The 26,519-nt window shown below is 42.6% G+C and overlaps 1 protein-coding gene across 2 annotated transcripts in view; it reads left to right on the top strand.

Annotated features, from left to right (window-relative positions):
* ap3b1a (adaptor related protein complex 3 subunit beta 1a) overlaps positions 1-26,519 on the top strand; it is a 338,438-nt gene that overhangs the window by 95,245 nt on the left and 216,674 nt on the right. For both annotated transcript variants that reach the window (XM_041185794.1, XM_041185792.1), the window contains exon 7: positions 18,151-18,333. In XM_041185794.1, the coding sequence (XP_041041728.1) occupies positions 18,151-18,333 (183 nt within the window). The remainder of the gene's footprint in view (positions 1-18,150; positions 18,334-26,519) is intronic.

The following is a 26,519-nucleotide window of genomic DNA, read 5'->3' as shown; positions in this document are numbered from 1 at the left end:
CAATATTAATCAAGGAATCAATTACAGCAGTAAGGAGGAATGACATCTTAGAAGGCTCCTCAAATGAAGCCATATGGATAGAACTGAGAAACAAGAAAGGAGCAATCAGATTTCTGGGAGTGTACTACAGGCCCCTAAAACAGTCAGAGAAATAGAAGAGCAGATATGTCGGCAAATTTCAGAGTAGTGTAAAAATAATAGGGTAGTAATAGTGGGGGATTTCAACTTACCCAACATTAACTAGGTTAGTCATAGTGTGATAGGTTTAGAGGGAGTGGAATTCTTAAAATGCATCCAAGAGAGCTTTTTAAGTCAGGACGTAGAAGGCCCTGCAAGAGAGGGGGAGGTCCTGGACTTAATTTTAGGGAATGAAGCCGGGTAAGTGATAGAAGTATCAGTGGGGGAGCATTTTGCAGATGGTGATCATAACTCCGTTAGATTCAAGGTTGTTATGGAAAAGGACAAAGTTGGGCCAGAAATCAGAGTTCTAAATTGAGGGAAGGCTGATTTTAATAAGATATAATTTGGCCAGCGTGGATTGGCAGCAGCTACTTTTAGGTAAATCTTCGCCAGAACAGTAAGACTTATTGAAGAAGAAAATAGGGAGAGTACAGGGCTAACAAATTCCAGTAAATACAAAGGGGTGGGACCAAAAAAATCCAGGGAACCCTGGATGTCGAGGGATATACAGAATTGGATAAAGAGAAAAAGGGAGGTTTATGGCAGATAGCGAGGGCTCAAAACAACAGAAGCCCTAGAGGAGTATAAAATTTGTAGGGTGGAACTTAAAAAGGAAATTAGGGGGGCAAAAAAGGGGGCATGAAAAAACATTGGCAGATAAAATAAAGGAAAATCCAAAGTTATTTTACAAGTTCACTAAGAGTAAGAGGATAACTAGGGAAAGAGTAGGGCCCATTAAGGACCATCATGGTAATTTGTATGTGGAGCTGGAAGACGTGGGTAGGGTTCTAAATGAATACTTTTTGTCGGTAGCCAGAGGTATTGAAAATTATTGCCAGCGCCCCGCTATCTCCTCCCTTGCTTCACTCAACAGCTTGGGATACATTTCATCCGGGCCTGTAGATTTATCTACTTTTAAACCTGCCTGACCACTTAGAACCTCCTCCCTTTCTATGCTAATTTCTTCACTTATATCACAGTCCTTCTGCCTGATTTCCATACCCACGTCATCCCTCTTACTTGTGTACACTGACAAAAAGTAAAAGTAGCTGCTCCCAATCCACGCTGGCCAAATTATATCTTATTAAAATCAGCCTTCCCCTAATTTAGAACTCTGATTTCTGGCCCAACCTTGTCTATTTCCATAACAACCTTGAATCTAACGGAGTTATGATCACTATCTGCAAAATGCTCCCCCACTGATACCTCTACCACTTACCCAGCTTCATTCCCTAAAATTAAGTCCAGGACTGCCCCCTCTCTTGCAGGGCCTTCTACGTACTGACTTAAAAAGCTCTCCTGGATACATTTTAAGAATTCCACTCCCTCTCAACCTATCATACTATGACTAACCCAGTTAATGTTGAGTAAGTTGAAATCCCCCACTATTACTACCCTATTATTTTGACACTACTCTGAAATTTGCCGACATATCTGCTCTTCTATTTCTCTGACTGTTTTAGGGGCCTGTAGTACACTCCCAGAAATCTGATTGCTCCTTTTTTGTTTCTCAGTTCTACCCATATGGCTTCATTTGAGGAGCCTTCTAAGATGTCATCCCTCCTTACTGCTGTAATTGATTCCTTGATCAATATAAACCCCCTTCTCTTTTACCTCCTTCCCTGTCTCACCTGAAGACCCTATATCCTGGAGTATTGAGCTGCGAATCCTGCCCCTTTCTCAACCATGTCTCTGTGACAGCAATGACATCATACTTCCATGTGTTAATTTATGCGCTCAACTCATCTGGCTTATTCGTCAGACTCTGTGCATTAAAATCAATACCATCCAACCTTGCCAAACTCCCTTGTGCCTTAACTGGCCTGCAATTTCTATGCCTTCCGCACTCACTTGCTCTCTCTTCTAATTTTGGCTGTGCATCTCCCCCTACTGAACCTCCTCTCAGGATCCCATCCCCCTGCCAAGTTAGTTTAAGCCCTCCCCAACAGCACCAGCAAACCTCTCCGCAAGGATATTGGTCCCATTCCGGTTCAGGTGCAACACATCCGCCTTGTACAGGTCCCACCACCCCAGAACTGGTCCAAATGGTCCAGAAATCTAAAGTCCTCCCTCTTGCACCATCTCTCCAGCCATGCATTCATCTGGACTAACCTCCTATTTCTATACTCACTCGCACATGGCACTGGAAGTAATCCAGAGATTACCAAATTTGAGGTCCTGTTTATTAATCTGTTTCCCAGCTCCCTAAATCTACTTGCAGGACCTCATCCCTCTTTCTACCTATGTTGCTGGTACCAATGTGTACCACGATCTCTGTCTGTTTGCCCTCCTCCTTTAGAATGCCCTGCAGCCAATGACATCCTTGACCCTGGCACCGGGGAGGTAACATATTATCTCGGAGTCACATCTCCAGCCGCAGAAAGGCCTGTCTGTTCCCCTTACTATCGAGTCTCCAAACACTATTGCTCTTTCCCTCTTTTTCCTCCCCCACTGTGCAGCTGAGCCAGTGCCATGAGCGTGGCTGTACTCCCCAGAGGAACCGTCATTCTCATCGTTTTCCAACACAGAAAAACGGTTCTCAAGCAAGATGCACCCTAGGGATTTCCTGACTACCTGCCTGACACCTTTTTTCCGACTGATGGTCACCCATTCCCTCTCTGTCTTCACTTCCGTTAGCTGTGGGGTGACCACATCTAAAAACATGCTATCCATGAAACTCTCAGCCTTGCAGATGCACCTCAGTGCTCAGAGCTCAAGTAGCTGCAGCTGGTGCCACTTCCTGCACACATGGTCAGTCAGAGCACAAGGAGCGATAAGGATTTCCCACATGTTGCAGGCGGTACATAACATGGGACTGAGCTGCCCTGTTATGCTTCTAGTTGAGAAAAAAAACCCTACTTTAAGATAAATACAGTAAACGAATGTTAAATTGTTCCCGCTTTCTCCCCATATCCTTTGGTCCCTTTCGCCCTAAGAGCTATATTTAACTTATTCAATACATACAATGTTTTGGCCTCAACTGCTTTCTGTGCTAGTGTATCCCACAGTCTCACCACTCTCTGGGTGAAGAAGTTTCTTCTCATCTCAGTCCTAAATGGCCTAGCCGCTATCCTCACTGTGACCCCTGGTTCTGAACTCCCCCACCATCGGGAACATCCTTCCCGCATCTACCCTGTCTAGTCCTGTTAGAATTTTATAGGTTTCTATGAGATTCCCCCTCATTATTCTGAACTCCAGCGAATATAATCCTAACCAACTCAATCTCTTCTCATGTCAGTCCCACCATCCGAGGAATCAGTTGGGTAGACCTTCGCTGCACTCCCTCTATAGCAAGTACATCCTTCCTCAGATAAGGAAACCAAAACTGTATACAATATTCCAGGTGTGGTCTCACCAAGGCCCTGTATAATTGCAGCAAGACATCCCTGCTCCTGTACTCGCATCCTCTGGTTATGAAGGCCAAAATACCATTTGCCCCCTTTACCACCTGCATGCTTACCTTCAGCGACTGGTATACGAGGACACCCAGGTCTAGTTGTACACTCCCCTCTCAATTCATTGCCATTCAGTTAATAATTTGCTTTCCTGTTTTTGCTGCCAAAGTGGATAAACACGCATTTAACCCAATATACTGCATCTGCCATGCAATTGGCCACTCACTCAGCTTGTCCAAATCACACTGAAACATCTCTGCATCCTCTTCACAGCTCACCCTCCCACCCAGCTTTGTGTCATCTGCAAATTTGGAGATATTCACAGAATGACAGTGCAGAAGAGGCCCTTCGGCCCATCAAGTCTGCACCGACACGTGAGAAATACCTGACCTACCTACCTAATCCTATTTACCAGCACTTGACCCATAGCCTTGAATGTTATGTCTTGCCAACTGCTCATCCAGGTACTTTTTAAAGGATGTGAGGCAACCCACCTCCACCACCCTCCCAGGCAGTGCATTCCAGACTGTCACCACTCTCTGGGTAAAAAAGTTTTTCCTCACATCCCTCCTAAACCTCCTGCACGTCACCTTGAACTTAGGACCCCCTGTGACTGACCCTTCAGTTAAGGGGAACAGCTGCTCCCCATCCATCCTGTCCATGCCCCTCATAATCTTATACACCTCGATCAAGTCGCCCCTCAGTCTTCTCTGCTCCAACGAAAACAACCCAAGTCTATCCAACCTCTCGTCATAACTTAAATGTTTCATCCCAGGCAACATCCTGGTGAATCTCCTCTGCACCCCCTCCAGTGCAATCACATCCTTCCTATAATGTGGCGACCAGAACTGCACACAATGCTCCAGCTGTGGCCTCACCAAGGTTCTATACGACTCCAACTTGACCTCCCTACTTTTGTAATCTATGCCTGGATTGATAAAGGCTAGTGTCCCATATGCCTTTTTTCACCACCCCACTAACATGCCCCTCTGCATTCAGAGACCTTGGACACACATGCCAAGGTCCCTTTGTTCCTCAGAACCTCCTAGTGTCATGCAGTTCATTGAATACTTCCTTGTCAAAATACTCCTTCCAAAGTGTATCACCTCTCACTTTTCAGGGTTAAATTCCATCTGCCACTTATCTGCCCATTTGACCATCCCGTCTATATCTCCCTGTAGCCCAAGACACTCAACCTCACAGTTAACCACCTGGCCAATCTTTGTGTCATCCGCAAACTTACTAATCCTATCCCCCACATAGTCATCTATGTCATTTATATAAATGACAAATAATAGGGGACTGAGCACAGATCCCTGTTGTACGCCACTAGACACTGGCTTCCAGTCACTAAAGCATCCTTCTGTCATCATCCTCTGTCTCCTACAACTAAGCCAATTTTGAATCCACCTTATTAAATTACCCTGTATCCCATGTGCATTTGCCTCTTTTATAAGTCTCATTTAGTTCCCTCATCTAAATCAATATATATTGTGAATGGCTGTGGTCCCAGCACCGATCCCTCCGGTACTCCAGTAGTCACTGCCCCATTTGGAAAAAGACCCGTTTAATCCTACTCTTTGTTTCCTATCTGCCAACCAGTTTTCTGTCCATCTCAATGCACTACCCCCAATCCCATGCGCTTTAAGTTTACACGCTAATCTCTTATGTGAGACTTTGTCAAAAGCCTTCTGAAAATCCAAATAAACCACGTCCACTGGCTCCCCCTCATCAACTCTACTAGTTACATCCTCAAAATTTCAGTAGATTTGTCAAACATGATTTCCCTTTCGTAAATCCATGCTGACTCTGTCCAGTTCTGCCACTGTTTTCCAAGTGCTCAGCTATTAAATCTTTTATAATGGACTCTAGAATTTTCCCCACTACCGACATCAGGCTGACTGGTCTATAATTCCCTGTTTTCTCTCTACCTCCCTTTTTGAATAGTGGGGTTACATTAGCTAGCCTCCAATCTGTAGTAACTGTTCCAGAGTCTATAGAATCTCGGAAGATGACCACCAATGCATCCACTATTTCTAGGGCCACTTCCTTAAGTACTCTGGGATGTAGATTATCAGGCCCTGGGGATTTATTGACCTTCAATCCCATCAATTTCCCCAACGCCATTTCCCTATTAATACTGATTTCTTTCAGTTCCTCCCGCTCACTAAACCCTGTTTTTCCCAACGTTTTTCTATGTTATTTGTGTCTTCCTCTGTGAAGACAGAACCAAGGTGCGTATTTAGTTGGTGAGCCATTTCTTTGTTTCCCATTATAAATTCCCCTGTTTCTGACTGTAAGGGACCTACATTTGTCTTCACCAATCTTTTTCTCTTCACATACCTATAGAAACTTATACAGTCAGTTTTTATGTTCTGCACAAGCTTACTCTCGTACTCTATTTTCCTCTTCTTAATCAACCCCTTGGTCCTCCTTTGCTGAATTCTAAACTGCTCCCAGTCTTCAGGCTGTTGTTTTTTTCTGGCCAATTTGTATGCCTCTTGGATCGAATCCTATCTCTAATTTCCCTTGTAAGGCATTGTTTTACTTTTGCGCCAGACAGGAATAAACAATTGTTGCAGTTCACCTATGCGCTCTTTGAATGTTTGCCATGGCCTATCCACCGTCATCCCTTTAAGTAATGTTTCCCAATCCGTCATAGCCAACCCGCGCCTCATACCATCGTAGTTTTCTTTATTAAGATTCAGGACCCAAGTCTCAGAATCAACTATGTCACACTCCATCTTGATGAAGAATTCTATCATATTATGGTCGCTCATTCCCAAGGGGCCTCGCACCACTAGATTGCCAATTATTCCTTTCCTTTCCCATTACACAATACCCAGTCTAGGATGGCCTGTTCTCCAGTCGGTTCCTTAACGTATTGGTCCAGAAAACCATCCCGTAAACACTCCAAGAATTCCTCTTCCATTGTCTTTTTACTAACTTGATTTGCTCGATTTATATGCAGATTAAAGTCATCCATAATTACAGATTTCCTTTATTGCATGAGTCTCTAATTTCCTGTTTAATGCCATTCCCAACATCACCACTACAGTTTGGGGGTCTCTATACAGCCCCCATTAATGTTTTTTGCCCCTTAGTGTTTCTCATCTCTACCCATACAGATTCCACATTGTCGGAGCTAATAATATCTTTTCCTCACTTTGCGTTAATTTCCTCTTTAACCAGCAATGCAACCTCCTTTTCCTCTTTGTCTGTCCTTCCTAAATACTGAATACCCCTGGATGTTCAGTTTCCATCCCTGGTCACCCTGCAGCCATGTCTCCGTAATCCTGACTATATCATACCTGTTTTCATCTATTTTGCGGTTAATTCATCCACTTTATTGTGAATGCTCCCCGCGTTAAGGCACAAAGCCTGAAGGCTTGTCTTTTTAACATTATTTGACCCATTCCTGCTATTTTTCACTGAGACCCTGTTTGATTCTTGCCCTTGATTTCTCTGCCTATCACTTTTCTTATTCTCCTTTCTGTTTTTTGTTCTTGTCCTTGATTCCCTCTCCTCTGACTCCTTGCATAGGTTCCCATCTCCCTGCCATTTTAGTTTAAACCCTCCCCAACCACTCGAGCAAATGTTCCCCCTAGGACATCAGTCCCAGCCCTGCCCAGGTGTAACCCGCCCAGTTTGTACTGGTCCCACCTCCCCCAGAACCGGTCCCAATGTCCCAGGAATCTGAAACGCTCCCCCTCACACCATCTCTTCAGCCATGTATTCATTTAATATATCCTGCTATTTCTACTCTGACTAGAATGTGGCACTGGTAGTAATCCTGAGAGCACTACCTTTGAGGTCCTACTTTTCAACTTACTTCCTAAACCCTTATATTCTACTTTTAGGACCTCATCCCTTTTTTTACCTGTGTCGTTTGTTCCAATGTGTACCATGACCACTGGCCGTTCACCCTCCTCCTTCAGAATGCCCTGTAGCCGCTCTGAGACATCTTGATCCTAGCACCAGGGAGGCAACATGACATCCTGGAGCCTCATTTTTGGCCACAGAAATGCCTATCTATTTCCCTTACAATTGAATCCCTTATAACTATTACATTCCCACACTTTTTTACTCCTCCCCTGTGCAACAGAGTCAATCGTGTTGCAACGAATTTGGCTATTGTTGCTTTCCCCTGAGGGGCCATTGCCCTCAACAGTATTTAAAGCAGTATAACAAAAACAGAATTACCTGGAAAAACTCAGCAGGTCTGGCAGCATCGGCGGAGAAGAAAAGAATTGACGTTTCGAGTCCTCATGACCCTTCGACAGTCTGTTATGCCCTCTCTTACAGGGACACGAATACCTTAATATTGCTAATATGTTTGATGGCCACGATTAGCTTCAGCATAGTAGAAACCAAGACAGTCAACCAAGGGACCCAACCAAGCCTGTTCTACAAGAGCTTGAGTGGACTTGAACTCAAGTTCTGTCGAAGGGTCATGAGGACTCGAAACGTCAACTCTTTTCTTCTCCGCCGATGCTGCCAGACCTGCTGAGTTTTTCCAGGTAATTCTGTTTTTGTTTTGGATTTCCAGCATCCGCAGTTTTTTTGTTTTTCAAGCGGTATATCTGTTTTGAAGGGGAGTAGCCACAGGAGATTTCTGCACTGCCTGCCTAGTCCTCTTGCTCTGCCTGGTGATCACCTATTCCCTTCCTGTCTGTGGACTCTTAGCGTGCAGTGTGACCACCTCTGTATACAAGCTATCCATAATACTCTCTGCCTCGTGGATGCAACACACTGTCCCCAGTCGCCGCTCCAGTTCCGAAACCCGGGCTTCCAGGAGCTGCTGCTGGAGACACTTCCCGTGCACAGGCTGGCCCCGGGCACTGGAAGTGTTCCTGGCTTCCCATAAAGAGCAGGACGAGCACACCACGGCTTTGCACTTTCCTGCCATGACTTACCATTTAAATTAAATTAAACCTTTTTGGAAGATACTTAATATCAAATAATATCAATTACTCTAGGGTCCTTCTTCCCTGCTCCTCGTTGTTACAGAATACAGCTCTTACAAACAATGAACCACAAAATAAGACCTTAAAAATTAATAGCAATAAAAGTAGTAAATACTTACCCGACCATACTCACAGTACTCAAAGGATCACCTTGTTCCCTCCTCAAGAAACTCCCCCAATCACCAAACTCCAACTTAAGCACTCTACTGCAGCCCAAAGCAGCACTCCAGTGCAGACAAAGTCGGCACTGTAAGATGGCCTGTTTTTATACTCTCTGAATCTAGCTTCGGAAACCTGTTTAAGCCAGTTATCTAATTAACTAGTTGTAGCTGCAAGCAGAGCCTGTATAAACTCTGCTTTAAAGTTGGCCTAAAACTTACCTCCTTCCAAACGAAACAGCAACTTTCAGTTAATTACTAAATTAAAGAGAGACTAAACTTTAGATGGAAATTAACCCTTAAATTCCCTCAGTCACCAAACTCCAACTTAAGCACACTACTGCAGCCCAAAGCAGCATTCCAGGGCAGAAGGGAGAAAGGGATAAACCAGGGAACTACAGGTCGGTCAGTCAGTCTAACATCAGTGGTGGGGAAACTATTGGAAGCAATTCTGAGGGACAGAATTAATCTACTCTTGGAGAAGCAGGGATTAATCAAGGACAGTCAGCATGGTTTTGTTGAGGGGAAATCATGTCTGACCAATTTGATTGTATTTTTCAAAGAGTTGACCGGTTGCGTAGATGAGGGCAATGCATTTGACGTAGTCTGCTTGGACTCCAGCAAGGCTTTTGTTAAGGTCCTGCATGGGAGACTGATAACAAAGTTAAGAGCCCATGGGATTCAAGGCAAATTGGATCCAAAATTGGCTGAGTGGCAGGAAGCAGAGGGTGATGGTCGAGGGGTGTTTTTGTGACTGGATGCCTGTGTCCAGTGAGGTTCCACAGGGATTGATGTTGGGTCCCTTGCTGTTTGTGGTATATCTAAAGTTGAATGTAGGAGGGTTGATCAGTAAGTTTGCGGATGATATGAAAATTGGTGGGGTGGTAAATAGTGAGGAGGATAGCCTTAGATTACAGGAGGATAAAGACGGGCTGGTCGGATGGGCTGATCAGTGGCAAATGGAATTTAATCCAGATAGGTGTGAGGTGATGCACTTGGGCAAGACAAACAAGGCATAGGAATATACGATGAATGGTAGGACCCTGGGAAGTACCAAGGATCATAGGGACCTTGGTGTGCATGTCCAACGGTCCCTTAAGGTAGCAGGACAGGTCGATAAGGTGGTTAAGAAGGCATATGGGATACTTGCCTTTATTAGCCAAGGCATAGAATAAAATAGCAGGGAGGCTATGCTGGAACTGTATAAAATGCTGGTTAGGCCATAGCTGGAGTATTGCGTGCAGTTCTGGAATCCACATTTTAGAAGGATGTGATTGCACTAGAGAGAGTGTAGTCGAGATTTACCAGGATGTAGCCTGGGCTGGAGACTTAGTTATGAGGAGAGATTGGATAGACTGGGGTTATTTTCCCTGGAGCAGAGGAGATTGAGGGGGGACATGATTGAGGTGTATAAGATTATGAGGGGCATAGATAGGGTAGACAGGAAGGAACTTTTCCCGTTGCTGGAGGGATCAATAACCGGGGGCATAGATTTAAGCTAAGGGCAGGAGGTTTAGAGGGGATGTGAGGAAGAATTTTTTCACCTAGAGGATGGTGGGAATCTGGAACTCACTGCCTGAAAGGGTGGTAGAGGCAGAAACCCTCATAACATTTAAGATGTATTTGGATGCCATGGCATACAAGGCTATGGGCCTTGTGCTGGATAATGGAGTTAGAATAGTTAGGTACTTGTTTGACTGACGCAGACTCGATGGGCTGAAGGGCCTTTTTCTGTGCTGTAGATCTCTATGACTGTATAAGCAAGAGCGCTATAAACTGAGTGTCTTAAACTATATCTCCTATTTTTATCCTGTATTATCTCCTCTGTTTCTCTAGGTTACTTCTACCTGTTGAATTAGTCAATAGAGAATTAATTTTGTAATAAAAGCAAAATACTGCGGATGCTGGAAATCTGAAACAAAAATGCTGGAAAAACTCAGCAGGTCTGACAGCATCAGTGGAGAGAAAGACAGTGTTAACATTTTGAGTCCTTATGACTCTTGAGAACTAAGAAGTAAAAATGTGGTGAAGTATATACTGTTTAAGGGAGGTGGGACAAGTGAAGCTGGATAGAAGGCCAGTGATAGGTGGAGGCAAGGAAAGATTGCAAAAAATCTCCTAAACAACAGGTCGAAGGGCTGTTGATGGTGTGATACTAGCTAAAGGAGGTGCTCATGGTGACGTTAAGAGTAGAAAGCAGGATCATTTGTAATGCTGCCTTGCCCTGTTTCTGACTAAGGTAAACTAACTGGATATCTCTTGACAATTGACCTTGAAGAATTGACCTTGGATACACCACCTGTGGTTAAGTAAAATGTTAAGGAAAAAGCTTACAACTCCCCAAAGATGAATGGCAGGACAGATGATTGGCCAGAATATAAAGAACACCAGAGAATGACTAAAAGGTTAATCAGGGAAAAAAAATTAGAGAATGAGAGGAAGCTAACTACAAATTTAAAAATGTATAGCAATAGTTTCTACAGATATTTAAAAAGGAAAAGAGTAAGTCAGGCAAGTGTTGGCCCTCTAGAAAGTGACAATGGGGAGTTAATAGTAGATAATAAGGAAATGACGGAAGAAATGAACAACTATTTTGCTTCTGCGTTCACTGTAGAGGATACAAAAAACATTCCAGTAATATCTGCAAATCAGGAGGTGAACAGGAGAAAGGAGCTTGGTGAAATTGAAATCTCTAGGGAAACGGTACTGAGCAAATTGATGGAGCTGCAGGCTGACAAGTCTCCAGGTCCTGATGGACTACATTCTAGGGTGTTAAAAGAGGTGGCTAATGAGGTAGTTGATACGCTAGTGTTAATTTTCCAAAATTTGCTAGATTCTAGAAAGGTTCCATCAAATTGGAAATTAGCATTTCAAGAAGGGAGGGAGATCAAAAACAGGGAACTGTAGGCCAGTTAGCTTGACATCTGTCATGGGGAAGCTACTAGAATCTATCATTGAGGAGGTTATAGCTGGGCACTTAGAAGAGCTCAAGGCATTAGGGAAGAGTTAGCATGGTTTGTGAAAGGAAAATTAATTGGAGTTTTTTGAAGGAGTAACATGCGCAGTGGATAAAGGGGAGCCTGTGGACGTACTGTACTTGGATTTCCAGAAGGCATTTGATAAGGTGCCGCATCAAATATTATTACGGAAAATAAAAGCACATGGTGTAATGGGTAACACATTAGCATGCATAGAAGATTGGCTGGCTGGCGGGCAGAAAGCAGAGTTTGCATAAATGCGTCCTTTTCTGATTGGCAGGATGTTACGAGTGGCGTCCAACAGGGGTCTGTACTGGGGCCTCAACTTTTTATGAATTGCATTAATGACTTCGATGAGGGGAGTGAAGACATGGCAGCTAAATTTGCAGATGACAAAGGCAGATAGGAAAATATATTGTGAATAGGACATGAGATTGCATATGGGTATAGATATGTTAAGTGAGTGGGCAAAGATCTGGCAAATGGAGTTTAATGTGAGATAATGTGAAGTTGTTCACTTTGGCAGGAAGAACAAAAAAGCAGAGTATTACTTAAATGGAGAACGGCTGCATAATTCTGAGGTGCAGAGGGATCTAGGTGTTCTAGTACATGAATCACAAAAAGTTAGTATGCAGATAGAGCAGGTAATTAAGAAGGCTAATGGATGCTATCCTTTTATTACGAGAGGGATTGAACATAAAAGTAAGGATGTTATGCTACAGTTATACGGGGCATTGGTGAGGTTGCATCTCAAATACTGTGTGCAACTTTGGTCTCCTTGTTTAAAGGAAGATGTAAATGCATTGGAGGCATTTCATGGAGGTTTACTAGATTGATACCTGGAATGAGTGGGTTGTCTTAAGAGGAAATGTTGGACAGACTGAGCTTGTTTAGAAGAGTTTAGAAGAGTGAGGGGTGATTTGCTTGAAATATACAAGATCCTGAACGGCCTTGACAAGTTGGACATCGAAAGGATGTTTCCTCTTGCGGGTGAGTCCAGAACTAGGGGGCACTGTTTTAAAATTAGTGGTCGCCCTTTTAGGACCCAGATCAGGAGAAAATTTTTGAGGGTTGTGTGACTTTGGAACTCTCTGCCTCAGAAGGCGGTGAAGGTGGGGTCGTTGGATATTTTTAAGGCAGAGGTAGATCGATCCTTGTCAGGCAAGGGAATCGAAGCTTATCGGAGTTCAGTGGGAATGTGGAAATCGAAACAGGGAAGATCAGCCACGAACTTATTGAATTTTCCTATTTCTTATGTTCTTGAGAAACATTCATATATGTGTGTCAGTTTGATTTGCCTTCCCTATACAAGGCTAAAGCAGAAGACTTGCTGTCATATGTGTACTGACAGGTGTTTAATGGCAATGGAAATATACACTTAGTAAATTTTAAATACAGAGATGAAATTGTAAACAAATACTAATTAATGCAGGAAGAGAAATTCAAAACCAGATATGCTTGGGGCAAAAGGTTTCTCATTATTCTTTTCTAACTCTGACTCCTTGCAGCAACAACTTCAATATTGAAAACTTAAAATATTTGTTGAGTTGTTTCCTCTCTTTCTTTATCAAGTTCTATCCTTATGAACTAAAGCTTAGGTAAGCAAACCATCACTCTGTATATGCTGCTGCCCTTATAGCTGTTGCTCTTGCCATTTCACAAACCATTAATAATTGCTCAAATTTATTACACATGTTACTTTGCAGTACTTACACTGGGGCCGATTTTTAAAAATTGATTGCATCTTTTAAACTATTATGAAATGGGTAGTTAGAAGGGGATAGTTTGAATCCTTTCATGTATTCTTCAGTGAATATGTCAAAGAAAAACACCTGAAGCTTCCACTATGATTTGCAGATTTCTACTGTCTTATGCTTCACCAATTATGGGGAAGGTGACTACTTGGTACAAACAGAAAGCTGGTCAACAATTGACCAACCCAACCCAACCCACTTTGTTTTTTCACAGAATGATTCCAGGGATAAGGAACTTTAGTTAGGTAGATAGACTGAAGACCTTCAACCTTCTTGGAGAAGGTTGGGAGGAGATTTGACAGGCATTCAAAGGCTTGAGGGGCCTGGATAGAATAGATGGAGAGAAATTGTTTATTTATTTATTCATGGGATGTGGGCCTTGCTGGCTGGGCCAGTTTTTATTGCCCATCCCTAGTTGTCTTTGAGAAGGTGGTGGTGAGCTGCCTTCTTGAACCACTGCAGCCCACGGGTGTAGGTACACCCACAGTGCTGTTAGAAAGTGAGTTCCAGGATTTTGACCCAGCGACAGTGAAGGAACAGAGATATAAATTGAGAGAGGGGAATGTGCAACGAGACCTGGGTGTCCTTGTACACCAATCGGTGAAGGTAAGCATGCAGGTGCAGCAGGCGGTAAAGAAGGCAAATGGTATGTTGGCCTTCATAGCCAGAAAATTTGAGTGCAGGAACAGGGATGTCTTGCTGTAATTGTACAGGGCCTTGGTGAGACCACACCTGGAATACTGTGTGCAGTTTTGGTCTCCTTATGGAAGGAAAGGTGTACTTGCTATAGATGGAGTGCAGCAAAGGTTTACCTGATTGATTCCTGGGATGGTGGGACTGACATTTGAGGAGAGATTGAGTCGGTTGGGATTTCTTCGCTGGAGTTCAGAAGAATGAGGGGGGATCTCATAGAAACCTATAAAATTCTAACAGGTCTAGACAGGGTAGATGCAGGAAGGATGTTCCCGATGATGCGGGAGTCCAGAACCCAGGGGTCACAGTCTAAGGATATGGGCTAGGCCATTTAGGACTGAAATGAGGAGAAATTTCTTCACCCAGAGAGTGGTGAGCCTGTGGAATTCGCTACCACAGAAAATAGTTGAGGCCAAAACATTGTATGTTTTTAAGAAGGAGTTAGATTTTGCTCATGGGGCGAAAGAGATCAAAGGGTATGGGGAAAAAGTGGGAGCAGGCTTTTGGGTTGGATGATCAGCCATGATCATAATGAATGGCAGAGCAGGCTTGAAGGGCTGACTGGCCTACTCCTGCTCCTAGTTTCTATATTTCCAAGTCAGGATGATGAGTGACTCGGAGGGGAAATTCCAGGCAGTGGTGTTCCCATGCATCTGCGACTCTTGTCCTTCCAGATGGTAGTGGTCGTGGGTTTGGAAGCCGCTGTCTATGGACCCTTGATGGATTCCTGCAGTGCTTCTTGCAGAGGGTACACACTGCTGCTGCGCGTTGGTGGTGGAGGGAGTGAATGTTTGTGGATATGGTGCCAATTAAGTGGCCTGCTTTGTCCTGAACGATGTCAAGCTTCTTGTTTTATGGAAGCTGCACTCATCCAGGCAAGTGGAGAGTATTCCATCACACTCCTGACTTGTGCTTTGTAGATGGTGGACAGGCTTTGGGGAGTTGGGAGGTGTGTTAGTCATCGCAGGATTCCGAGCCTCTGACCTGCTCTTGTAGCCACAGTATTTATATTGCTAGTCCAGTTCCGTTTCTGGTCAATGGTATCCCCCAGGATGTTGATAGTGGGGGATTCAGTGCTGGTAATGCTATTGAACATCAAGGAGCAATGTTTAGATTCTCTCTTGTTGGAGATGGTCTTTGCCTGACACTTGTGTGGTATGAATGTTATTTGCCACTTGTCAGCCCAAGCCTGGATATTGTCCAGGTCTTGCTGCATTTGGACATGAACTGCTTCAGTATCTGAAGAGTCGTGAATGGTGCTGAACATTATGCAATCCTCAATGAGCATCCCCACTTCTGACCTAGTGATGGAAGGAAGATCATTGATGAAACAGCTGAAGATGGTTGAGCCGAGGACACTACCCTGAGGGAACTCCTGCAGTGAGGTCCTGGAGCTGGGATGACTGACCTCCAACAACCACAACCATCTTCCTTTGTGTTAGGTATGACTCCAACCAGCGGAGAGTTCTCCCCATTTCCCATTGACTCCAGTTTTGCTGGGGCTCCTTGATACCACACCTTATCAAATGTGTCCTTGATGTCAAGGTCAGTCTCTCACTCCTCACCTTGGGAGTTCAGCTCTTTTTTTGTCCATGTTTGAGCCAAGGCTATTATGAAGTCAGGAGCTGAAAGGCCCTGGCGGAACCCAAACTGGGCATCAGTGAGCAAGTGCCACTTGATAGCACTATTGATGACCCCTTCCATTACTTCACTAATGATGGAGAGTAGAATGATGGGGCAGTAACTGGCCAGGTTGGATTTGTCTTACTTTTTGTGTACAGGACATACCTGGGCAATTTTCAATATAGCGGGTAGATGCCAGTGTTGCGACTGTATTGGAACAGCTTGGCTAGGGGCGCGGTAAGTTCTGCAGCACAAGTCTTCAGTACTATTGCCAGAATATTGCCAGAGCCCATAGTCCTTGCAGTATCCAGTGCCTTCAGCCGTTTCTTGATCATATGTGAAGTGAATCGAATTGGCTGAAGATGGCATCTCTGATGCTGGGGACCTCTGGAGGAGGCCGAGATGGATCATCCACCTGGCACTTCTGGCTGAGATTGTAGTTTTATCTGTTGCACTCACGTTCTTGGCTCCCCCATTATTGAGAGTGGAGACATTTGTGGGGCCTCCTTCTCCAGTGAGTTGTCTAATTGTCCACCACCATTCACGACTGGTTGTGGCAGGACTGCAGAGCTTAGATCTGATCTGTTGCTTGTGGGATCCCTTAGCCTTGTCTATCACTTGTTGCTTCTGCTGTTTGGCACGCAAGTAGTCCTGTGTTATAGTTTCACCAGGTTGACCCCCCCATTCTTAGGTATGCCTGGTGCTGCTCCTGGCATGCCTTCCTGCACTCTTCATTGAACCAGGGTTGATTTCCTGGCTTGATGGTAATGGTAGAGTTGAGGATATGCTGGGCCATGAGGTTACAGATTATGTTTGAGTACAATTCTGCTGTTACTGATGGCCCACCGTCCTCATGTATGTCCAGTCTTGAGTTGATGGATTATTTAACATGATAGTGCCACACAATACGCTGGAGGGTACCCTCGGTGTGAAGATGGGACTTGGTCTCCACAACGGCTGTGCGGTGGTCACTCCTACCGATACTGTCATGAACAAATGCATCTGTGGCAGGCAGGTTGGTGAGGATATGTTTTTCTCTCTTGGTTCCCTTACGGCCTGCCACAGACCCAATCTAGTGCCTAGTTCGATGCTGGGTCGTCTGTCCGGTTTCATTCTATTTTTGAGACTTTATAGCAGCTTAATACAACTGAGTAGCTTGCTGTGGGTCACAGAATGTAATCCGGATGGGGGACTTCAATGTCAATCACCATGATGTAGCACTACCACAGACTGAGTCCTAATGGACATAACTGCTAGACCGGGTCTGCTGGAGGTGGTGAAGTAACCAACAAGAAGGAAAAAACATGTTGACCTCAACCTCACCAAACCCGCCTGCTGCAGATGCATCTGTCCTTGACAGTATCAGTAGGAGTGACATGTAGACCAGACCAGGTAAGGGTGGCAGATTTCCATCCCGAAAGGACATTGGTGAACCAGAAGGATTTTTACGACAATCAACAATGGTTTTATGGTCATCAGTAGACTTTTAATTCCAGAGTTTTATTGAATTCAAGTACTACCATCTGCCGTGGCGAAATCCAAGCCCGGGGCCCTAGAGCTTAACCCTGGGTCTCTGGATTACTCGTCCAGCAACAATACCACTACACCATTGCCTCCCCCGTTGGTGGAAGGATAAAGAACCAGAGGGTGCTGATATAAGCTAATTGGCAAAGGAAGTAATGGCGACATGAAAAATGTTTTTAGACGGTGAGTGATTAAGATCTGGAATGCACTACCTGAGTATGTGATGGAGGCAGGGTCACTTGAGGCTTTGAAAATGGAATTGGATCATTATCTGAAAAGGAAAAATTTGCAAGGCTGTGGGGATAAGGCAGAGGATTGGCACAAGGTGAATTGCTCCTTCAGAGAACCATCAAAGACACAATGGGCCAAATGGTATCCTTTTGTGTTGTAACCATTCTATGATTCTATACTTTGTGCATCACCTCAACAGGCTGTTTGAATGTGATTTTAGCCATTCTTGTCTTGAAATAAAGCCCAGAGCTTTGAGCATGGAAGGAGGCCATTCAGCCTACTGTACTGTTGCAGATGCTCACTCCGCAACAAACCTCCTCCTTCAATCCTGAATAATCACTTCATCATTGGCTCCTTTTGTGTTGCCATTAATGCTTTTTTTAATCAGAATGATGTTTGAAGTTGGCAGTTATGTTTTAAAAAAGACTTCACTCGCAAATAATTAAGTTAATTTTGTAAAGTAATTTATATATTTTTTGGCTTTGTGTGATAAGTTGCCCTGTTCGTGGAATTAGACGGACTCTGGAGAAAAGCTGTTTGCACATTTTTGCACTGACGGTAATGATGTTGCTCCAGAGAATAATCAACTTCTACAAGTTGATTTGAGTTTCACTTTACTCATGTTGTTTTGTGTTGTCTGTTTACAGCTAGTAGCTGGAAGTGTTGTAATGTCGTTTGAAGAGGTCTGCCCTGAGCGAATTGACTTGATTCACAAGAATTACCGCAAGCTGTGTAACCTGTTGGTAGACGTGGAGGAGTGGGGACAGGTCGTTATAATCAACATGCTCACTCGCTATGCACGAACACAGTTTCTAAGTCCATGGAAAGAGGTGGGTATTGTGCTGGGGAAAGAATTCTGTCTTTTTCATTGCCTCACATGCTTATGTTTGCAAAATTAATTATTTGTCTGTTTTGAGATGCTTCTGAGAAACATTAGGCAAGCCTCTCATTACATGGAAATTTAAATAAAAAGGTTTGAAATTATATGTTGTATTGTTTGTGAATATTAATGCAAAGACTAAATTGAGCTCCAGTTGGTTTCTAATAATTTATAACAAACTTAAAATAAGTTATTTTGTTATAAATACCATACTCAATGTGAATGATTCTTGGTAATAGTCCCTCCTATCATCCATTCTTGCAAAATAAATGGCTTCCAAAATATTTTTGAAATTTTCAGAGAAATCTGATACTGAAATTGGATATTTTAGTTGTGTTAAGCAACAAATGTATCTTTTGATCAAAGACTGACATCGCAGTCTAAATTAGTCTATCCAGAATTGTATTAGAGAAGAAAATTCCAAATAGGTTCTGCTTGAAGGTTCCACTACCACACTCACCTTTGCTCACCAAACCCTTCAGTCATCTTGGACTTTTTTGCTTCAAGCTTACCTTTTCTATTCACTTCAATGTATGCGTATAATATCAAAGATTCCTAGCTTATCAAAATTTTCTCATCTCTCTCCTCTGAATTTGGATATCGGTCTCGCCGCTTTCTGCACCTTTGCACTGTGTCTGGATGATAATGTGTTAACTAGAACTGAAAGCTGTGTTCCAGGTTAGCCTGACCAAGGCACAGTTTTAAAATGACATCTGAGGAATTGAAATCAATTTAACAACAACTTATATTTATGTAGCACCTTTAATGCAGAGAAACATCCAAAGGTGCTTTACAGGAGCATTAAAAAGCAAATTATGATACTAAGCCACAAAAGGTGAAATTAGATCAAATGACCAAGAGCTTAATCAAATAAGTATGTTTTAAGAAGTGTCTTAGAGGAGGGAAGCAAGATAGAGAGGTGTAGGGAGGAAATTCCAGAGTTTAGGGTCTAGAGAGCTGAAGGCATGGCCACCAATGATGGGGCAATTACGATTGGGGATGCACAAGAGGCCAGAATTGGATGGGCGCAGATTTCTTGGACAACATAACTGTTATATTGCTTATTACTACCTCATGTTATTTAGACATAATGGAATAGATTCCAGTCTTGGCTGCCAGGTGTTAAGCTGGTGGAACGATCACTCACCATTCATAAAATCTAGCCAATTTTTATTCCATTTACTTGTAATGAAATTTAAGTTGAGGCAGTTTCTGCAATGAGTATTTGAGATACTGTACCATATTATTGTCCAAGTGGTGAAGATGAAAGCCTACTCCAATTAGTGACAAGTTAATCTTTAGGTTGCTAAAATTCCTTCTCAGCAATTTCTTTTGCAACACCAATTTAAATTCATATTGAGCCTTTAATTTTAGAATAAATATTCCACGGCATTTAGCAGAGTCATAGGCGGGGGGGAAATGGATTTTTGGCCCAAGTAGGGGTGACAGGAGCTGGGTCAGAGATGAGTTTTAAGAAAAGTCTGGAAGAGGAGAGAGATGTGTAGAGACAGGAGTTTAGGGAAGGGATCCGAGAGTGGGCCTAGGCGAGTCAATGTTTTAAAATATGCAGCACACTGTATTGAACTTAACTTTTGGCTTGGTTTCCTGCAGTGTTATTACTTTCCAGAAGGTTTTTCCCTCTGTATTTATTTCTTGCCAGCCTTTTCATGTTTTTTATTTGCTTCCAATTTGTGCTATCCGGCCATGCAAAACAGGTTTGTGGACTTTGTATCCCCTCTGCCCAGCCAGCTGTGTTTTATTTATTAATTTTATAGCCCAAATATGCAATCTCTGTACCCAGTGTAGCTATATGGAAGCCCTTCTTGCTCACTACTCCACAATGGGAGGCTTGATGTGCACACCCTTGCAGTTCACAAAATCAAGTTTTTTTCAAAAGAAATCCAAAAATATTTGGCTATTTTTTTCCATAAAAAAGGTCAGTATTATGAATAGCATGCAACTCCCCAGATTTTACTACTTTTTAAGCTACCAGGTTATGATTTTAATCTGCGCAACCAGAACTTATTGTTTTCATGCATAATATGTGGTAACCAGTGTGGGACAACTCTGCTTGGCTTTGTTAGCAATCTTGTTCAATGTTAGGAAGCTTGCCTCATGATAATAGATGATCTTGCCAAGGGGCAGCACATAAATAACATTGAGGATGGGAGCGAGCCGAGATCCTTGAGGAATTCTTAGAGTAACCATGCAGCAGAGGGGAGAGAAGCCATTGCTGGAGATACAATGGCTGTAATGGGCTAGGTGGAATTGGAGCCAAACTTATTGCACATTTTAACTACTTTGAGTCAAGAAATCTCTCATTTTTCTGACTGGATTCAGTCGTAACTGTCCCATATTTAAAAGAACAAGAACACAAGAAATACGAGCAGGAGTAGGCCGTATGGCCTGTCGAGCCTGCTCTGCCATTCAGTACGATTGTGGCTGATCTCGGGCTTTAATTCCATTTTCCCACCAGCTCCCCATATCCCATAATTCCCTGGGTGACCAAAAACCTGTCTATCCTAGCCTTGTATGTATTCAACAATGGAACATCCACAACCGCCTGGGGTAGAGAATTCCAAAGATTCACAACCCTTAAAGTGAAGTAATTTCCTTACCTCAGTCCCAAATGATTGGCCCCTTACCCTGAGAAGTGCCCCCGTGTTTTAGACTCCCTGAACCAGCGGAAATGATCTGTCTACCCGGTCAATTATTATGGCCCCTAGTTTGGATTCTTCCACGATGGAGACGTGTTCTCCATATTGGACAGTTTTTTTCATGTGCATGGGAGCTTGTGGAAAGGGGAGGTCACAATCAGATCAGCCGTGACCTCATTGAATATCAGAATGGTCTATTCCTCCTCTTTATGTTCTTATCCACTCTGTCCAACCCATTCATCGTTTCACAGGACTCTATTTTTTAAGTTCTCTTTTCTCAACCAGAAGGTCCCAACATGATCAATCTTTCCCAATAGCTAATTTCTCAGTCCTGGTACCATCCATGCAAATGTTTCTTTGCACTTTTGCAAGTACCTAGTAAAGCGACTGAAGCAAATAATCAAAGTGCAAAGCAAAAAGTTACATTAAAAATTATGCAAACTTAAGTTAAATTTTTTGTGTTTTTGCGTAAACATTGCATTATGGATTTGACTTCTCAGCATCAGGATGTAAATCTACCACTGTATGTTCGAGGTGACAATTAAAGGACTATTAACTAGACAGCAGTCATATCAATTATGGTATATTTTGTGTAATTTTTCTTACATGACAACTTTTATGATGAATATTCTAGCCTAAGTAAAGCCGATTACACAGTGCAGTACTTGGAATTCATAGTGCTGTCAAAGAGAAGACCGATTGACTTTATATTTACATATTAATGAGGAGATTTGTTAACGGGGTGCTTGACTAAAAGAAAATAAAAGCATATTTATAGAGTTTGACATTTATAAATGGAGCTGATGTAGGAAAATGGAAATTGAACCTTTTTAAGTTAATAAATTTGGGAGACTGATAAAATGAATGTTACAAATTTTTGTAAATGTTACAAAAATACCATTGTTAAAGAGATGCCCTTACAGTTGACTGATGCATAAATCTACAACCCAGCTTAACATTTTAAATAATTTTTCCTATTTTAAAAATACATATTGAATATGCTCAATGAAGGATTAGGAGAAAGTTTGAGGAAAATACCTAAGAGTTTGATGGAATGCAGTATTATTTTTTGCAAAAGGAACATTAGCAGTGTGAAAGTAACGTCTAAAGCTCCATGGTAGTTATAACATGAGTCTTTAACTGGACATCCAGATTTAGAAATGTGTTATCCTTGAGACTGGGCAAGGAGAGAGGTTTATCTCTGTGCTCAATATGCAGTGAACTTGTGGCATGAAGGAATTTGCTAAAATTTTCTAAGACATAATAAACTTTGCTTCGGGATTATGGTTTATTTAATTGGGGATGCTCCCAGATATTGACCAGCATAATATCAAAATAGAACCCAGTAATGTATACTGGAGTTGGGGTGATAAGCTTGTTTAGTTTGCGACATAAGTGCTTGACCTATTCCTGCCTTGTGTTCTGTTTTAGCCCATCTGCTATACTATCAGTTATTCAAGAAAATTTGTTTGAAAATTGATCCATTTCAAGAGTGTTTACTTTCAGTACCTACTCTTATGCCATGGGTCTTCAAATTGTCAATTGTGTGACACTGCTTTTACTGTAGACCACACTAGGCACAATCTCAGCAATGTAGCTTTATTTGTTTCAAAAAGATGTACAGACCAAATAGTCGATTTTTAATAAAAACAAAAAACTGCGGATGCTGGAAATCCAAAACAAAAACAGAATTACCTGGAAAAACTCAGCAGGTCCGGCAGCATCAGCGTCATGAGGACTCGAAACGTCAACTCTTTTCTTCTCCGCCGATGCTCTTTCGAGTACAAACACGTTTCCATCTGTTCCTATTCAGATGAAGTTACATTGTTTCATAGTTTGCCATTGTGAGATTTGAACTCTTGATCTTGGTTACAAGCCCAGTACCATAGTCGATTTTTAATACCTGGCTTGAAAAAATGTTACTTTTAGGATGAAAATTGGAATTGAGAATTCTGGAAATTTATTTGTTAAAATCTCAAAGATCTGATTAGAAACAACTGCAACAGGCACTTTTGGGGACCCAAAATTCTGTCGGAAGTAGAAGTGCCAGTGATACAGTTTAGTAGTTGTCCAAATTGATTAGCTGAAATGTTTTTGCAGCATAAGTTTAAAGGAAATTTCATCAGTTACCTGTGTTCAATGGACAATCCTGTAATCTGGCACTGAAGTGTGTCAAATAAACCTGCATATTAATTTAATTGCATTTTGAGCAACAATTTTGGTCTACATCCAGGGATTCAATGTTGAATATGGGTTGGATTGTAAAGCCTGGCTATGTATTTCCTTTTCTTGTCAGTATGTGGTATGATGACAGGTACAGAAGCCTCAATACCACCTCTCTTTTCTGTTTTCTGACACTGACATCCTTCATTTTGATGTTCATAAAAATGAAGAGAAAGAGGTGCTTAATTTTTAAAATAGGTTTGTCTTTGTTGTTTCATAATTTAAACACCAGGTACTGATATAGTTGAACTGGAGTTACTGATGTGGCAGTGACAGAGGGCTGAATTAACCCAGCAGCTGGAGCAATGTGATGGTTGATGCATTCTGGTTTAATGACTGTCCTTTCAGTTGATTTGCCTCCACTGCACAGCTTCGATAGATGTGTTTTTTGGGTTTTTAAATTTAAAGATTTTGGCATGTTTAGAATAAAACACATAATTGAGTATCAAGACAAGCTGTTTTTCAAATGAGTTGCATTGTGCTTTGTCTCAATTTACCTAACATCAGAATTCAATCAAGTTTTTGCTCCTTTTAGTGTGAAGTTGATTGTTTAAGAGTTACTTGGAGCTATGGAGAAATAATTAAAACACTGACTTTGCTGTTTATAACATTTTTAATTACTCCCAAAACACACGTTTAGATTGTAGCAGTAAAAAGTTCTTTGGTCAATTACTGTGCTTGCATTGGTACATAAGTTGTGACCCAGGTTTGGAAGTCTCAAAAGCTGTGTGAAAGTATGACTTGTGTACAGTGCCAATGAAAGAAACTCCACCTTCTACGATCAATTGTTATAATATTACCTGATCTAAAATGATTCAATTGTTTGAGTAAAGCTGAAGTTAAACACTATTGTGTGTGGTGAAAACTGGAGTTTACGTGCAATTCTATTCAACTTATACATAAATTGGTAGCTAACATACTCCTACAGAAACCTGATGTTTATGAATGTTTCCATATTTAATGTTGCAAGAATATTCATTCTTTGCAGGTGTGTGCTTTTGTTACTTTGCTTACAATTCAAAATGTTTAAAGTTACCTGTTGTCTTCTGTAGTTTCCAGATTTTGCCATTGCAATGTTATAGGCTGCCTCCTATCCTGTGGTGAACTTCAGCTCATCCAAAACTCTAGCAGTAACCTAACCCAACCCTGCATATCCATCACCCCTTTGCTCGCTGAATTACATTAGCTCGCAGACTCCTAATATTTTCATCTTCATTTAAATTCCATCTTGAATTTGTCCTTCCCTATGTTTGTAAACTCATTCAGTCCAACAGCCACACACCATGCACCCTCCCCCACAAACACCTCCACCAACATAGCAGCAAATATTTTTTTCCAACTCTGTGCAATACCCTCTCCATTTGCCCCACAGTTGGATGACTGTACCTTAAGTCATATAGCCATTCTGCCTTTCCAACCCCCTCTTGGCATGCCACACTGACTTGTATTCTGCCTGTCCAATTCATAATTCTAGCTCTTAAAGCCCATCCTTTATCAGGCTCTTTCAGAAGATAATGCCTAAGGCCAGAGAGTGGTATCAAAGTGGAATCTTAAATGCGACACCATCTATAATTCTGCATTGGCTACCTGAGGGAAAAGAGATCAGAGGAATACTGATTTGATGCTTATTGAACTGAAATGGCATCAGTTACCGCAACCAAGAGGAGAACCCTCATGAACTGTAAGCAAATCTTCAGCAAGCAAAATCTAGATGCCCTCTGAGCTGTCTGAATCATGTTTCAGCAGACTGCTCAGCACTGCTCCAATCAATACTGGCTGAAACTCTGCAACAGCATACAATCTGCTGCAGAATCCAGGGATGTATGAAGGAATGAAGAAGGCAATGGGGCCCAGCAGCAACCAAATCAGCCTCCCTGAGGCCAAAGACAGGGATGATCATCACTGAACCTAGCAAACAAATGGAAAGGTTGATGGGGCATTACCTCGAACTCTACACAACGGAGAACACTCACTGAAGGAGCTCTCAGCACCATTCCAGACTTTCCTGTCATGGAGGAGCTGGACAGAGACCCCACCAAAGTAGAGCTCAACAAGGTCATTGACTGTCTTGTCAGTGGTAAAGCCCCAGGAAATGATGACATTCCACCTGAAGTTACCAAAAATGGAAGACCCAGCTCTACTGCAGCATCTCCATAAACTTTTGTGCCCCTGCTGGAAGGAAAGATTTGTGCCTTAAGACATTCTTGATGCAAAAATAGTCACCTTATGCAAAAACAAAGGGGACTGCAGCAACTACAATAATCACTGAGGCATTTTCCTGTTAAGTATTGTATGGAAGGTCTTTGCATGCGTTGCTCTGACCAGATTGCAGACCCTGGTGTCACACATCTACCCTGAGTCTCAGTGCAGCTTCAGAGCAGGCAGATCACCAGTTGTCATGGTTTTTTCACTCCAGCAGTAATGGGAGAAGTACCATGAACAGTGCAGACCACTCTACATTGCCTTCAGAGAGAGACCTGAACAAGGCCTTCAACCTTGTCAGCAGAAACAGACTCTTTAAACTGTTGCAGAAAATAGGCTGCCTGTCTGGACTATGGGGCGTCATTTTTCTTTCCACAAGAACATGCAAATTCTGTCAGTTATAATGGAGCAACATCAGATGTTTCCAAGATCAGCAGTGAGGTAAAGCAGGGCTGCATCCTGGCACCAATTCTCTTCAGTATATTTTTCTCCATGCTGCTATTGTACACTTTCCGTGACTGAGTTAAGGGTATCTACCTACATGCCAGAGCTGATGGCAAGCTGTTCAACTTGGCAACACTGTGTGCCAAGGCTAGAGTGTGTAATGTCCTCGTCTGTGAGTTGCTGTTTGTTGACGACGTCATGCTGGCAACCCGTACTGAAATTCACTTGCTACAGTTTGTAAATTGATTCTCCTGGGTCTGCAAGGAGTTTGGACTGAGAATCAGCGTTGGGGAGACCAAAGTTACAGGCCAGGCCAGAACCTTCCATCAACATCAACAATCTCACTCTGGAGGCCATCGACAGCTTCACACACCTTGGATCAAGAATTGCCAACAGCTTGTCCCTTGATGCTGAAATCAGCACCAGGGTTGCCAAGGCTGCAGCTGTCATGTCAAATTTGAGTATGGACCAACAGCAAACTAGCTGAAAGCTCCATGTGTACTAGGCTTGTGTTCTCAGCACCCTCCTTTACAATGACAAAGCATGGCAACTTATGCAAGCCAAGAAACGCAGCCGAATACTCATGGCTGTCACTGCCTCAGACGAATAT

The sequence above is a fragment of the Carcharodon carcharias genome, chromosome 4, assembly GCF_017639515.1.
Source record: "Carcharodon carcharias isolate sCarCar2 chromosome 4, sCarCar2.pri, whole genome shotgun sequence".
Taxonomy (NCBI): Eukaryota; Metazoa; Chordata; class Chondrichthyes; order Lamniformes; family Lamnidae; genus Carcharodon; species Carcharodon carcharias.
The sequence above is the reverse complement of the archived record's forward strand: the minus strand, read 5'-3'. Positions and strand labels throughout refer to the sequence as shown.